This window comes from Erinaceus europaeus, chromosome 20 (genome assembly GCF_950295315.1).
Source record: "Erinaceus europaeus chromosome 20, mEriEur2.1, whole genome shotgun sequence".
NCBI lineage: Eukaryota > Metazoa > Chordata > Mammalia > Eulipotyphla > Erinaceidae > Erinaceus > Erinaceus europaeus.
In genome coordinates, this window is record NC_080181.1 from 45594063 (window position 1) to 45609804 (window position 15742).

General features: G+C 49.4%; 1 protein-coding gene across 2 annotated transcripts in view; it reads left to right on the plus strand.

Moving 5' to 3' along the window:
• The window catches only part of PCSK6 (proprotein convertase subtilisin/kexin type 6), a 160062-nt gene extending 147388 nt beyond the window's left edge, over window positions 1–12674 (plus strand). For both annotated transcript variants that reach the window (XM_060179302.1, XM_060179303.1), the window contains 4 exons: window positions 3473–3576; window positions 9307–9436; window positions 9727–9839; window positions 10175–12674. In XM_060179302.1, coding sequence (XP_060035285.1) covers window positions 3473–3576; window positions 9307–9436; window positions 9727–9839; window positions 10175–10272 — 445 coding nt within the window. In that variant the 3' untranslated portion in view covers window positions 10273–12674. The remainder of the gene's footprint in view (window positions 1–3472; window positions 3577–9306; window positions 9437–9726; window positions 9840–10174) is intronic.
• The last annotated feature ends 3068 nt before the right edge of the window (window positions 12675–15742 follow it).

Consider the following 15742-nt stretch of genomic DNA (forward strand, 5'->3'; position numbering starts at 1 on the left):
AACTTCACGAGTGGTGAAGCAGGGCAGCAGGTGTCTCTCTGTCTCTCTCCCTCTCTATTTCCCCTCTCCCCTCTCAACTTCTCTCTGTCTCTATCCAAAAAATAAATAAATAAATAGATTTTTTTTTAAAAGAAATTCTTTTGTAGAACTTCTATGCTGTCTCCTTTGCCCCTCCTTTTCATTCCTCACATGACTTTAACAGCGAGGGTTTCGCAGCTGGCTCCTAACAGTTGTCCTTTCAGAGGTCCATTGCCTTTTCAGTATTGTCTTTTCTTTTCTGCTTCTCTCACCTCCCTGTCTCTCTGTCTTTAGCTAAAAGAGAGGGAATGGGGGAAGATATCCTATCTGAGAGCTGGGGTTTGAAATTTTTTAAATATTTATTCCCTTTCGTTGCCCTTGTTTTGTTGTTGTTATTGATGTCGTTGTTGTTGGGTAGGACAGAGAGAAATCGAGACAGGAGGGGAAGACAGAGAGAGGGGAGAGACAGACACCTGTAGATCTGCTTCACCGCCTGTGAAGCGACTCCCCTGCAGCTGGGGAGCTGGGAGCTCCAACTGGCATCCTTACACCTGTCCTTGAGTTTTATGCCATGTGCGCTTAACCCGCTGCTCTACTGCCCGACTCCCTTGAGAGCTGTTTTAAGAACGCTTCTTAATCCACCAGACCCTAGATCTAGGATCTGCATTTTAAAGAAGAAAGGACTGGGGAGACAGCATAGTGGCCTAAGGCTTCAAAGCCTCAGGTTCAATCCCCAGTAGCACCATAAGCCAGAGCTCAGCAGTGCTGGGTCTCGCAGCAGCCACCACAGAGAAGAATTAATTCCTTGGAGGGAATTAATTGTAGTGTCACCGCCTTCCAGAAGTTTCCATGGAACCTCCCCCTCACTTCCAGATCAGGGTGTCAGAGAGGAGAGGCACCTTTGCTGAAGCTCCTGGGAGTTTGGGGAAAAGGAAACACCTGCTGTCTTTAAGCCTGTTAAAGGGACAGGAAAGAATTAGAGGTTAAGGACTGACCCTGGGGGCCAGTGAAATAGCTCAACTGGACAGAGCGTTGCTTTGTCATGTGCATGGCCCAGGTTTGAGCCCAGCCCCCACGGCATTGAAAGTGCTGTGGCATTCAGTGCTGTGGTATCTTTCACTCTGTCTGTCTGTCTGTCTGTCTGTCTCTCTTTAAAATTTGAAGTGTGGGAGAGAGGGAGAAAGAGAAAGACAGAAAAGCAGGCTGACCCAGTGGAGGGGGAGATGAACCCCCCCCAAAAAAAAAATGCAGAGAGTGGGAGAGCAGGGAAGAACCACCTGGTAGCTGGGGGTCTGGCAGAGTGTGCCCAGGGCTCTGGGTCCTCAGGCTGGTCATCAGGGAAAGGCCCTGTGGTTGTGACTCCTCATTTCCCAGTGGGGAGATTCTGGGGGGAGTCCTCGGAGCACACCTCTGTGTTCTGGAGGTTCTGATTGGCGACGGGGGGTGGTGGGGGTGGTGTCTGTGGGAGTGAGGACACCATGGTGGGATCACAACTATGTCTCCAGGCGTAAAAAGCCTCCTGTGAGATGAGAGGTCCATGAGCCCACTGACATCCTCAGAAAGCTTCCTGTTATGGCCCAATCTCCTCCTGAACGGTGGCTTCAAATCACCGCTGTCATGTTAAATTGGGATGAGCTGCTGAGCTGCCATCCGTCTCTCCAGGGGGGTGAGTGCTGGGTGGCGTGGGGAATGGCACTTAAAAAGACGCTTTAGGGAGTCGGAGGGAGCGCAGTGGGTTAAGTGCACATGGCATCAAGTGCAAGGACCTGCGGAAGGATCTGGTTTCGAGCCCCCGGCTCCCCACCTGCAGGAGAGTCGCTTCACAAGCGGTGAAGCAGGTCTGCAGGTGTCTATCTTTCACTCCCCCTCCCTGTCTTCCCCTCCTCTCTCCATTTCTCTCTGTCCTATCCAACAATGAGGAAGGACATCAATAAGAACAACAATAATAACAACAACAACAACAATAAAAAACAAAAAGGGCAAAAAAAGGGAAAATAAACAAATAAATATTTAAAAAATTTAAAAAGAGAAGACGCTTTAGAAAAGACATTTTACCGTGTGCCAGGACCCAGGTTCAAGCCTCCCCCCCGCCAAGCTTCAGGAGCTGTGAAGCAGGTCTGCAGGTGTCTCTCTTTCTCCTCCTCTCTAGCTCGCCCTCCCCTCTCAATTTCTCTTTATCCTATTAATAAATATGGAAAGAAAAGATGGCTACCAGGAGCAGGGGATCTGTCATGTGGCAATAAAAAAGAAAAAAATAGAAAAGGAAGGGAGGAGCTTGATTGGAACTGTAGCTGCACCCTGAGATGGGGTGGAGAAGATCCCCCGGTGTGTCATCTCATTGAAAGCGTGCTGGCAGGGGCAAGGGATGGCTCACCCAGTGGAGCACACATTTTACCTTGCGGGAGGTCCTGGGTTTGAGCCCCTGCTCCCCACCTGTGGGGGGTTGGGGGGATGCTTCACAGGTGGTGAAGTAGTGCTGCAAGTATCTTTTCTCTCCTTCTCTGTCTCCCTCTCCTTACTCTATGTCTCTCTGTCCTATCCAATCCAATAGAAAGGAAGAGAAGAAGTAGAGAGAGAGGGGTGGAAGCGGAAAGAGAGACAGAGAGAAAGAAAGGATGGATGGATGGAAGGAAAGCTGACAGAGTATCTCAAGCATGCTGCTTTGCCATGTGGTCAACCCAGTCTGAGCCTAGCTCCCACCCCCACACCCTTTAGGAAGCTTTGGAGTTGTGGTCTCTTTCACTCTCTTGTCTGTCTCTCTTGCCTTTTGGTCTCTGAGAAGTAGGGAAGAAAATGAATTTACCAGGAGCAAAGGAACTGTGTGGGGAGAGTTCCTAGCAATAACCCTGATGGCAATAACTAAATAAATTGCATTTTGACTTAGTCCTCCAAGCAGTGATTGTAAAGGAGGTGCAGAGCTTAGCTGACTTAGCTTAAGTGTGGCTTCCACAGCCAGGAAGTGGCAAATTTTTCCAGAATCCGTGTGCTTGGCTTCCTGGATCAGCAAGTGGGAGGACAGGACCTGCAGTCCCAAGAACACATTTCAAGTTCATTGAGACACCTGCAAGGTTCTCAGCAAGACAGAGAGATAAGTGGGTCCCCTCAGCTATTCCACTTGTTAGAAAGGCCAGCAGGGAATGCCCACCTGTCTGTGAGGGCCATTTGTGGACTCAGGCAATCCTCTCAGGGGTTGGGGTTCAAGCGTGATGAATGTCAGTGAAGAGAAGCCTTCAAAGACTGGGAGAGGGGTGAGGACTGGGCCTCCAGCTAGCTTCTGGTGGCATTTCTAGAGGCGTCCACTAGCCAGGACCTTCGGTGGCCCAAGGAACCATGTTAGCTGCCTGGCCTCTCACATCTTCCTGTGTAAGGCAGCCACGGGAGCAGTGGTCTATCAGGGGACGCCGGGAGGGTTGAGGGATAACCACTCTGCCTCTCCTTCCCTCCCTTCCACCAGCCTGGCACGGGGCAGCTGCCTCCCGGACTGTGAGCCGGGCACCTTCTTTGACTCGGAGCAAATCCGCTGTGGGGAGTGTCATGCCACCTGCCAGACCTGCGTGGGTGAGTCTCAGGAGCGGGAGATGGGGGGTGAGGGGGGCTGGCCATCTTCCAGCCCTCTAGTGGATGGCAGTATTAGGACAGAGACCCCCTTCCCTAGGGTCCCAGGGCAGCAATGGCGAGAGGGTGTGGTGGTTTCCTCTGGGGAGATGCAGGGGTTGGGTGGTAGTGATGACAGATGACAGGTGAATGACAGTGTGGATGTGTTTCGATGTTGTTGTGGTGATCAGGTGTCGGGCTGCACCGCAGAGAAGAGAGAGGAAGTCCAGAGCAAGTGGGGTACACAAATCTTTATTATAGGATGGGGGGGGGTTGCTCAGGCCACGTGGAGTCAGCCGACAATGGCCGTTCCCACTACCTGACCACGGGGCGAGAGAGGTGAGAGAGATCTGAGAGAGAGCCGAAGGAGCCGAGAGGGGGGGGAGCTGAGAGCCCAGAGAGAGCGAGGGGGGGGTGAGGGGGTTTTTATTGGGCGACAACCAGGGGTGACGTGTGGGGCCAGGATTGGTTGAAGGGGGCACTGCTAGGATTTCGCGGGGTGTGGTAAAACCTGGGGGCGGAGACTGCATCAGAATAATTCTTTCGTGATGCTAAGCTGGACACATGGGGCTGGTTAAGTTGGAGACTGGGGAGATAGTTCAGCATTAGAGCACAGGACTGACCCCCACCACCACCACCACCACCACCACTATCCAGTTCCCAACTCCGGTAATGTCTGTACCAGAGCTTCACAGTGCTCCAGTCTCTCCCCACCACTATAACAATAAAAGTAAATAAAATCTGGGCGGGGGGGGGGGGGGATTCATGTTGTAGCGCAGCGGATTAAGCACAGCTGGCACTAAGCACAAGGACCTGCGTAAGGATCCTGGTTAGGGATGCATTGGATCGACCTTCTTGTGGTGCATCCCGTGAGTACCCATTCATTGGGGAAACTGACGATCCTTCCTAGCCGACTGAATCCACATGGATCCCAGTCACTTTCAAAGCCAGCAACAAGCAGCTCCTGACAGCTTTCAACCTGACGCTGTTGACTGGCTACGGAAGAAGGGCAAACGCTAGAAGAAGAAGAGCCCCCGGCTCCCCACCTGCAGGGGAGTCGCTTCACAGGCGGTGAAATAGGTCTGCAGGTGTCTATCTTTCTCTCCCCCTCTGTCTTCTCTCTCAATTTCTCTCTGTCCTATCCAACAACAGCGACATCAATAACAATAACTACAACAATAAAACAACAAGGGTAACAAAAGGGAATAAATAAATAAATACATATTTTTTTAAAAAAATCTGGACAGGGAAGGTAACATAGTGGTTCTGCAAACAGACTCTCATGCTTGCAGCTCCATGGACCTGAGTTCAGTCCCCCCACACCACCATAAGCCAGAGCTGAGCAGTGCTTTGGTCCCTTATCTCTCTGTATCTCCCTTTCAATAAAAAATAAAGAAAGGAGTTGGGTGGTCGCCCAGCGGATTAAGCGCACATGGCGTGAAGCGCAAGGACCAGCATAAAGATCCTGGTTCGAGCCCCTGGCTCCCCCCCCACCTGCAGGGGAGTCGCTTCATAAGCAGTAAAGCAGGTCTGCGGGTGTCTATATTTCTCTTCCCCTCCTCTCTCCATTTTTCTCTGTCCTATCTAACAATGACATCAATAACTACAACCACAATAAAAAAACAAGGGCAACAAAACAGAAAATAAGTAAATATAAATTTTTTTAAAGAAAGAAAAAAATTAAAAATAAATAAATAAATAAAATCAGTGGGAGGTGGCTCTGTAGCAGAGCCCCTTGCATGCCTAAGGCCCTGGGTTCAATCCCCAGCACCACATGGGAGCAACAAAGACACCACGGGCAAAAGCGCAGAGATCGTGGGACAGTCCTTGGCTCTCTCCCTGCCTTTTCTCCTTCTTGTCTCCTCATTTCTGTCTCTCTCTCACTTATATCCATGTGCCAACAACTGTTCTGTAAACCACTAACCTCTCAATTAAAAACATAAAGGAAAACTAAAAGAAAAATGTAATTTAAAAAAGTGAGAGTGACAACAAATAACCCCATCCAAAATTGGGGGGAGGACATGGACAGAATATTCACCACAGAAGAGATCCAAAAGGCCGTGAAACACATGAAAAAAATACTCCAAGACTCTGATTGTCAGAGAAATGCAAATCAAGACAACAATGAGATACCACTTCACTCCTGTGAGACTGTCATACATCAGAAAAGGGAACAGCAGCAAATGCTGGAGAGGGTGTGGGGTCAAAGGAACCCTCCTGCACTGCTGGTGGGAATGTCAATGGGTCCAACCTCTGTGGAGAACAGTCTGGAGAACTCTCAGAAGGCTAGAAATGGACCTACCCTATGATCCTGCAATTCCTCTCCTGGGGATATATCCTAAGGAACCCAACACACCCATCCAAAAAGATCTGTGTACACATATGTTCTTGGCAGCACAATTTGTAATAGCCAAAACCTGGAAGCAACCCAGGTGTCCAACAAGAGATGAGTGGCTGAGCAAGTTGTGGTCTATATACACAATGGAATACTACTCAGCTGTAAAAAATGGTGACTTGACCGTTTTCAGCCGATCTTGGATGGACCTTGAAAAAATCATGTTGAGTGAAATAAGTCAGAAACAGAAGGATGAATATGGGATGATCTCACTCTCAGGCAGAAGTTGAAAAACAAGATCAGAAAAGAAAACACAAGTAGAACCTGAAGTGGAATTGGCGTATCGCACCAAAGTAAAAGACTCTGGGGTGGGTGGGTGTGGAGAATACAGGTCCATGAAGGATGACAGAGGACCTAGTGGGGGTTGTATTGTTATATGGAAAACTGGGGAATGTTATGCATGTACAAACTATTGTACTTACTGTTGAATGTGAAACATAAATTCCCCAATAAAGAAATTAAATGAGAGTGGACAGGGCAACAGCACACCTGGTAAAGTGCATAAGCAAGGACCCAGGTTCGAGTCTGAGGCTTGCAAGGTGCTGTGCCACACCCACCTGCAGGGAGGACACTTCACAAACGGTGAAGCAGGTCTGCGGGTGTCTGTCTTTTTCTCTCCCTCTCTATTTCCCCCTCCCCTCTCAATTTCCCTCTGTCCTGGCTAATTAAAAAAAAAGAGGGAGTCGGGCGGTAGCACAGCAGGTTAAGCGCATGTGGCAGAGAGCGCAAGGACCAATGTAAGCATCTCGGTTCGAACCCTTGACTCCCCACCTGCAGGGGAGTCGCTTCACAGGTGGTGAAGCAGGTCTGCAGGTGTCTATCTTTCTCTCCCCCTCTCTGTCTTCCTCTCCTCTCTCCATTTCTCTCTGTCCTATCCAACAACAATGACAACAATAGAAACAACAAGAGCAACAAAAGGGAATAAACAAATATATATATATATATGTTTTATATTTATTTATTCATTTTTGTTGCCTGTGTTTTATTGTTGTAGTTATTATTGCTGTTGTTGTTGTTGGATAGAACAGAGAGAAATGGAGAGAGGAAGGGAAGACAGAGAGAGGGGGAGAGAAAGACACCTGCTTATCTGCTTCACCGCTTGTGAAGCGACTCCTCTGCAGGTGGGGAGCCGGGGGCTTGAACCAGGATCCTTATGCGGGTCCTTGCGCTTTGTGCCACGTGCTTAACCCGCTGCACTACCACCTGAGTCCCCTAAATAAATAAATATTTTAAAAAATTTGAAAAGAAAAACAAAACAAAGTAAAAAGGGGAAATAATGGCCATTGGGAATGGTAGATTCATAGTGCAGGCACCGTGCCCCAGCAATAACCCTGGTGGCAATAAAAATTTAAAAAGTAAGAGACAGAGAGACACCACTCCGCCACTCACACGATGCTTCCTCAGTGCATGGTGTTCGAATGTGATGGCCAGGGGCCTGAACCCAGTCCCTTGGGCCTTGTAAACGCTATGCTCTACCCAGTGAACTACCTCCCAGCCTCCCACAATCAAAACTGAAAACAAGCCAAGCCCCCAGGACCCATTCAGGGAGCAACCCTACCTGTAGGTGGGAGCACCTCCCCCCACCTTCCCCACCCCACCCAGAGGTGTGAGCAGCCCAGGAGGCAGTGGCAGTCCTGGGAGCAGAGCCCAACCTGACTGGCTACGGAAGAAGGGCAAATGCTAGAAGAAGAAGAAGCCCTCTACACAGCCCCAAACCATAAAGATGGGGGTGGGAGTAGGTGGAGCAGCTTCTGGGGCCTTAAAGCCCAGCATTCACTCTCAGAGTGTTTCTCCCCACTTATTCAGAACGTTTTATTCCATCAGCAGTTTTATGTGAGTGATAACTCCCTACAAAGTTGAGCACAGCGGCCTCCCGGACGTGCGTTTGATGCAGAATGGGGGACACTTCCAGTGTTTATGGGGCTCGTGGTGGAGCTGTTCGTACCCGGGTGTTGAAATGCCACAGGACTTTATGGACTGGGATGCCTTACAAGAGGGGGAAGTCTTTTCCTCCATGAGTGCCCTCCCCCACCCCCAGCACAGTCTTTGTTCTCCGGTGGGGTTTTTGCTGCAACAATCATGGCTTGAGAGTTGAAATATTTTGCAGTTTCTTTGCCCCTGCCAAGTCACACAGGTACTGGGAGATGCTGGAGGCAAGTGCCCACATGTGTCTTCCCACGCCCCTCCCCACAGCCCCGAGGAGTGGGGGGTCAGCATTTGCAAGTCTGCCCGGCTATGTGTGCTGTTGCTCCCCACACTAGAGTCATTTGGGGGTTTCTACCCAAATGACCCCACCACTCCTGGCAGAATCTTAAAAAAAAAATCATGTATGGACTGAGGAGATAACATAACAGTTCTGCAAAAAGACTCATGACTAGGCACCCAAGGTCCCACGTTCAATCCCCAGCACCATAATAAGCCAGAGCTGAGCAGGGGTGGTGGTGGTGGGGTAATAAACAGATGCACACACAGAGAGAGAAAGAGAGAGACAGAGAGAATTTATTAACTAATGAGATCTCTCGCATACGAAGTAGACCATCATTGGCAGATGAGATGCATTGGCAGATGAATAAAACATGAGAACTCATGTCTGAGAATCCAGCATCACTTTATTCAATAAGCCACTTCCTGGCTGTTTTTTTTTTTAACTTTTTAAAACATATTTATTCCCTTTTGTTGCCCTTGTTATTTTATTATTGTAGTTATTACTGTTCTTGTTATTGATGACGTTATCATTGGATAGGACAGAGAGAAATGGAGAGAGGAGGGGAAGAAAGACACCTGCAGACCTGTTTCACCACCACTCGTGAAGCGACTCCCCTGCAGTTGGGGAGGAGGGGGCTCGAACCGGGATCCTTACTCCGGTCCTTGCACTTTGTGCCATCTGTGCTTAACCAGCTGTTTTGTTTTGATGAAGGGTAACAGAGGAAGAAATAGCAGAGGCATGGCGGGGGGCGGGAACCACAACGCTACTCCACGGTTCATGTAGCTTCCCTTGTGCACAGTGCTTTTATGTGATGGCTGGACTTGACCATCTCGAAGAATAGATGGTGGGGAGTCGGGGGCTCGAATCGGGATCTTTATGCCCAGCCCTTGGCTTCGAGCCACGTGCGCTTAACCCCGCTGCGCTACCGCCCGCCCACAACCCCCCCCCCCACGTGGTTTTTTTAAATGGCGATCCAGGCCCTTGCGATTATGCATTCTTGCCTGCGTCCTCATTTAGAAAAGCAAGGGAGGACTGGGCGGAGGCACATGCAGTCTGGAGGCCTTGTTTGACGGGGTCACATTCCTGCTCGCAGGTCCCAGCGCTGAGGAGTGCGTCCACTGCGCCAAGGGCTTCCACTTCCAAGACTGGCGCTGCGTGCCAGCCTGTGAGCAGGGCTTCTTCCCCGAGGACACGCCAGGCTTGCCTCACAAAGTCTGCCGCAGGTACAGGGCTCCTGCCAGCGTCTTCACGCCTCGAACCTAGGGCCTCCCATCAGCAGAAGGGTGGGATTTCTGACGGCCCCAGAGAAGGCCAGGCCTGTGGAATACCCTCTGGACCATGGTCCCCCCGCCCACACACACACACACACACACACACACACACTCACACCGGACTACCAGGGGAGGATCTGGGCTGGGATTGTGGGTGCAGGAGGGCTCCAGGAAGGCTCCTGGAGGAGGGGTGCGGGGTAGGCCTCTTCCCAAGCAGCTGTGACCCCTGTGTCCCCCCCCAGATGTGAGGAGAACTGCCTGAGTTGTGAGGGCTCCAGCAGGAACTGTAGCAGGTGCAAGCCGGGCTTCACGCAGCTGGGCACCTCATGCATCACCAACCACACGTGCAACAACGGTGAGTATCCCCCCCCCCCCCCCCCCCCCGCCACCCACACACACACCCCCTGGGGCTGCTCAGGGACCTCAGCCTGCTGACTCCGGAAGGGCTCAGCAAGCCCCAGGCAAAGCAGCGTGAGGCTGGGTTGGGGCACCTGGACCTGGTGTCCCTGTGCACAGAGCTGATACCATCCCCGCAGAGCACAAGGCCCACAGAGAGAGCCCTGGGCACACCATGCCAAGGTGTATGTCTCAACCCTGAGGCTCTCTCTCTGGTCTCTAGGCCAATATTAACAGCCCCCAAAGTCTGACACGGTCCCCTTCTTCCCACTCTCTTTCCTGCCGGGACTCCAGCTGACGAGATGTTCTGTGAGATGGTCAAGTCCAACCGGCTCTGTGAACGGAAGCTATTCATCCAGTTCTGCTGCCACACGTGCCTCCTGGCCGGGTAGGGGCTCTGGGACCCCGCCATCCACCCGTCCTTCTGCCTCTCTCCGGACTGTTGGCCAGAGCCTGTGGCGGTGGTGGCAGCAGCAGCAGGGGTGGCATCTCCTGACAGCTTTATCTGACATCTTTATCCCCCCAGGAGCATCGATTCCCCCTAAAGCAGCTCTGGGCAGCCCGTCCCAGGGGGTGTCAGGTCTGAGACAGCGATGTCCCCCTGCGTCCCTCCACCCACACCCCCCAGTTCTGCTCAGTGGTCCTCTTCTGCAGCTGCATCGCAAACAGGAACCCAAAGAACTCTGGGGAGCCCACCGCTCTGGCCGGGCCTCAGCTTCTGTGCCCCTACGTTTAGCGCATCTTCCAGACCAAAGCAGAAAGGAGAGACCCCAGGCTCCAGGGTCAAGTTCCGCCACAGAACAGTGGGGGCCAGTGGGGAGGGGGCGTCAATCAGATTGTAAATAAAACAGATTGGGGAGGGGATGTGAGCAGCTGCACCTCCACAGTCAGCCTCTTCCCACGGCTGCACGACCCACGCCTGAGAAAGAAGTCACATTCCCCACACAGAGCCAGAGCAGACCGGCCTTCCCTTCTCTGCTGCCTGGTGCTGCCTTCTGCGTTGATAAGAACCTGAGGAGCCCCCACCCCACCCCTCCAAGTGACTGGTGGGGGGGAGGTGGCCAAAAGGACCTCCAAAGACCCCCCAGGGTCTGTGCCACCCCTCTTGCCAAAGTGTAAGCCCAGGTGACTGTGGATTCATCCGTCCACATGACCCGCTTCCCCAGAAGTTCTCACTCACTCAGAAACTCCATCTCAGCCTCTGCTGTTGCAAAGATGGTGTCCCCCAAGGTGGCTGCCCACTCCTGTGTCTGAGTGTCACCTCCCTACATACACACACACCCCCTCACCCTGATGACATGGATGCATTGATTCCTGCCAGGCTCGTGGAGGTGTTTTTATAAGTCACGTGTGCTGGTCTGTCCCCATGTTAAAAGTCCAACAAATAGTTCCTCTGTGTTTGTTGATATGCACGGCAGCGCCCTCCTGGGACGGGGGAGTGACATTTGCCTTAAATTCTGTCCATCTTGTTCTTGTTTCTATTGCCCCCCGTCCCCTCCCTGAATCTGAGGCCTTTGCCTTGAACTTCTCCTCTCCCTGCCCCCCCCAGAAGCTGGGGGCTTGGGGGTGCAGAGGAGCCCCCAGCCACGGTGCAGTGAGTCCATGACTCCAAGAGAGGAATTGAGGAGGTGAATGCAGTGTTAATTGATTAAAATTAATAAAAGAGTGAACACGCTCTGGCGAGGGGGCCCTGCCTCCACCCACGGCTCAGCATTCAACTCGGGCCCGGCTGCTGGGAACAGTGACTTCATTTGTGAATTCAGAGCTCCAGCAAATTTCAGACAGTTTTTTGTCTTTTTTTTTTTAATTTTTTTTAAGCACAGTGCCTGAGTGGGTGGGTGAAATAGCTCACTTGGCTAGCGCACTTCTTTGCCATGTGTACAACCCAGGTTCGAGCCTGGCCTCCCACTGCATTGAAGGAAGCTTTGTTGCTGTGGTCTCTCTCTCTCTCTCTCTCAAAGAAAAGGGGAGATAGAGAGAGGAAGAAGGAAGACAGGAAGAAAAGGAAGTATAAAGAAAAAGAAAATTTAAATCAGTTCCAGGGAGAGAACCCAAGGTCTCAGATATGTTCGAGACTAGAACTGCTTCCCCAGCTCAGTGTTTTTCTTTTCTTATGTGAGTTTTTTTCCCCAAAATATAGAAAGGAGGAGAGATTAGAGAGATACTAAGCACTGCCCCACCACCCGGGCGGTGCTCTCATGTGACACCTGGCATTGCAACCAGGGTCTCGTGTGGGAAGGTGTGTGCTCAGCCCGCAGAGTGTCTCCTTGGTTCCAGAAGATGTTGAAGAGAGTTGGGGTGGTGGGGGTGGGGGAACCCCTCAGCATATTCTTGGGCAGAACTCCTTAGAACACAAAAGCTTGACTGAGAGGAGAGGACTGGATGGTTGGGGCCGGGGGAGAGGGAATACTCTCCCACACCTGTCCGACAGGTGTCTGTTAAGCTGTCATGTGTGTTTTCACCAGGGCACAGTGACCAAGTGGTGGTTCATTCAGAAGAGCGCACACAGTACCATGTGCACGGACCTGGGTTCAAGTCCCTGTCCCCACCTGTGTGTGCGGGGGGGCTTCACAAGCAGTGGAGCAGTGCTGCGTGAGGTCTCTCCTTCCCTGTCTATCATTCTGTTTCTCACCCCCTATTTAAAAAAAAAAACTAGCCCAGGAGGTGATGCAGTGAATAAATAAAAGTGTTAGGCTCTCAGCATGACATCCCAAGTTTGATGCCTGGCATTACATGTGTGATAGTCTGATTCTCGTGCTCTGTCACTAGTCAATAAAGCTTTTGAAAGATGAAATTAAGGCAAGTAATTAATAAAAACAATTTTGAAATGGTTTTCAGGAACAGTGAAGTAAGTCATCAGGCAGGCAACAAGCCCCAGCAATAACCCTGGTGGCAAAATAAATAGATCAATCAATAAATGAAAAGTGAGGGGTTGCCTTTTGCACAGTGACTGAAATCCTTGTACCCATTTTATTTGCCTGAGACTTTTACTGCAGCCTCTGTGGTCAGAAGCCTGTACTTGGTAGGGATCCTTGTGAAAAAGACAGGAGACACACCCACTGAAAGTGGTTTAGGCAAAAATTTAAAAATGAGTGAGAGAGAAATGTTGTTTGAGATATCCCGGAAATTCCAGGGAAAGATTGAGCTAGACCAGGGAATTCTGGGACATTGATGTCACCTGGAGCTTCTGCATCGCACTGGCCTCCTGCTTTCTCACCCGCTGATGGAATTCATGGCAGGTTAGGGTTAGGTAAAGCTGAGACAAATCTGAGTCCCTACACGAGCTTCAGAGTCTGCTCCCAAGCCCTGCCCAGCATGCAGTGCCAAAGAGAACTCATGGCCCCAAACAATTGTTCTCAGTGGGGTTATTTCCATCCCCTAACAGACATCTGACCAAGTCTGGAAGCAGTGTTGAGGGCAGACACACTGCTGGCCAGTCTAAGATGCACAGGGCAGCTCCCAATTGTCAACAGTGGGGAAACCATCATCAGGAGTGAAATTAAATAAAGAAACCTCTTCCTTGAGTCATCCTAAAACTAATAAAATCCCCTATAGCTTGATTTCTATTTTTGTGCAGGGACACAATACAGCTTTCTTTTTGTAGAGAACACACATACATACACTTTTTTTTTAAACCCCAGTAAGAGGCAAGTAAAAGCAATTTTTTCTAAAGACTCCACCTGGTGGTCATTAGGGGAACTAAATAAAGTTTGGAATTTGTGGAGGGTCTTGCTTTTCAAAATCATTTTATTTGGGAAGTTTGGATTGTTTTCACCTTTTCATTAAAAAAAAAGTAAAATTGCAGACAAGTTGCAAGTAGAGGACAAAGAAATGTTTTCCTAAACAATTTTAAAGTTATTGATATGGTGCCCTCTCTCTTATACACACACACTACTTTGGAGTGTATTTCCTCTGAACATGAAAATATATAACCATCAAAGTCAAAATAGTGCCCAGGAAGATAGCACAATGGTTTTGCAAAAGAATTTCATGCCTGAGGTTGCCGGGTCCTAAATTCAATCTTCAACACCACCATAAAGTAGAGCTGAGCAATTCTTTGGTTAAAAAATTAAATGAAGTGAGATAAAAATAAGGTGTCATTACAATGTCATTCCTATCAAAGCCTCCGACTCTATTAAAGTTGGTAAATTATCTCAATAACACTTTTAGCGAGAAGGGCTAGAAAAAATAGCATAATGGTTCTGCAAAAGACTTTTTTTAAGCAAGGTTTTTTTAAATATTTATTCCATTTTGTTGCTCTTGATGTTGTAGTTATTGTTGTTGTAGTAATTGTTGTTGTCATTGTTAGATAGGACAGAGAGAAATCGAGAGAGGCGGGGAGGACAGAGAGGATGAGAGAAAGATAGACATCTGTAGACCTGCTTCATCACCTGTGAAGCGACTCCCCTGCAGGTGGGGAGCCAGGGGCTCAAACCAGGATCCTTCTGCCGGTCCTTGCACTTTGAGCCACGTGCGCTTAACCCACTGCACTACCGCCTGACGTCCTGTAAGACTTTCATGCTTGAGTTCCAGGTTCAACTTCCCCCACACACACACCACCACCACCATAATTCAGAGCATGGCAGTACTCAGGCAGATTAAGCTGAATAAATAAATACTCTCAGCAAAAAAAAAAAAAAAAAAAAAAAAATTGCTTCCAGGTTTTGGCTTTCGCAAATTGTGTCCAGTTCGACTCACTCTGCATTTAGACTCATGCTTTGCATTCACTGGTCATATCTCTTTATCCTTCAGTCTCTTACTTCCATAGCCTTGAACCTTTTAAAGAGACCCTCAGCTTGAGGCATCCTTAAATCTTAACCCCTAGTCACATGTCCTCAGCAGGTAGCTCACAGAAATGAAGCTGTGGACCCACTGCATCTTAGGACATGATGCATGATCTGCTTTGCTCCAATGTGGTCTGGATTAACTTTGATCACAGATGCAGATTTTGGTTTTTTCCTTGGTTATGGAGCAACTATTAAAGCACATTCATGGTCAAGGGGGAGACAGCATAGTGGTTCTACATAAAAGACTTTCTTTTTTTTTTTTTTTAACCAAAGAACTGGTCAGTTGTGCTGACTGAACCTGAACCATTTGTGCTCCATACATGAGTCTTAAAAAATGTTTATTCCCTTTTGTTGCCTTTGTTGTTTTATTGTTGTAGTTATTGTTGTTATTGATGTCATCGTTGTTGGAAAGGACAGAGAGAAATGGAGAGAGGAGGGGAAGACAGAGAGGGGAAGAGAAAGATAGATACCTGCAGACCTGCTTCATCGTCTGTGAAGCGACTCCCCTGCGGGTGGGGAGCCAGGGTCTCGAACTGGGATTCTTACACTTCGCACCATGTGCGCTTAACCTGCTGCACTACCGCCCGACTCCTGCAAAAAGACTTTCTTGCCTAAGACTCCAAGGTCTCAGGTTCAATCCCCAGCATGACTGTAAACCAGAGATGAGCAGTGCTGTCGTGTCTCCATTTAGCTAGCTATCTCTTTCTCTCATTACAATAAATGTTTTAAAAAGGATATCCAGGGGCTGGAGAGATAGCGTAGTGATCTTGCAAAAAAATAAATAAATAAATAAAACTTATGCCTGGGGCTTCAAAGGTCCCAGGTTCAATCTTCTTTACCACCATAGGCCAGAGCTGAGCAGTGCTCTGGTAAGTAAACAAAAATTCATGATCATCATTGTTCATCTCGTTTTGAAGACAACAGGACAACAGTGGCATTATTTAGGCTATCCCCCAAACTGCAAAACCCTTACAACACAAGCACCTTGTCAACAGCACATTGGATTGGTTACGGTGTAAGATGTACAATGGGATTGTTTCAGAGCTGCAGAGCAAGTCATTAATAACAATGCCTG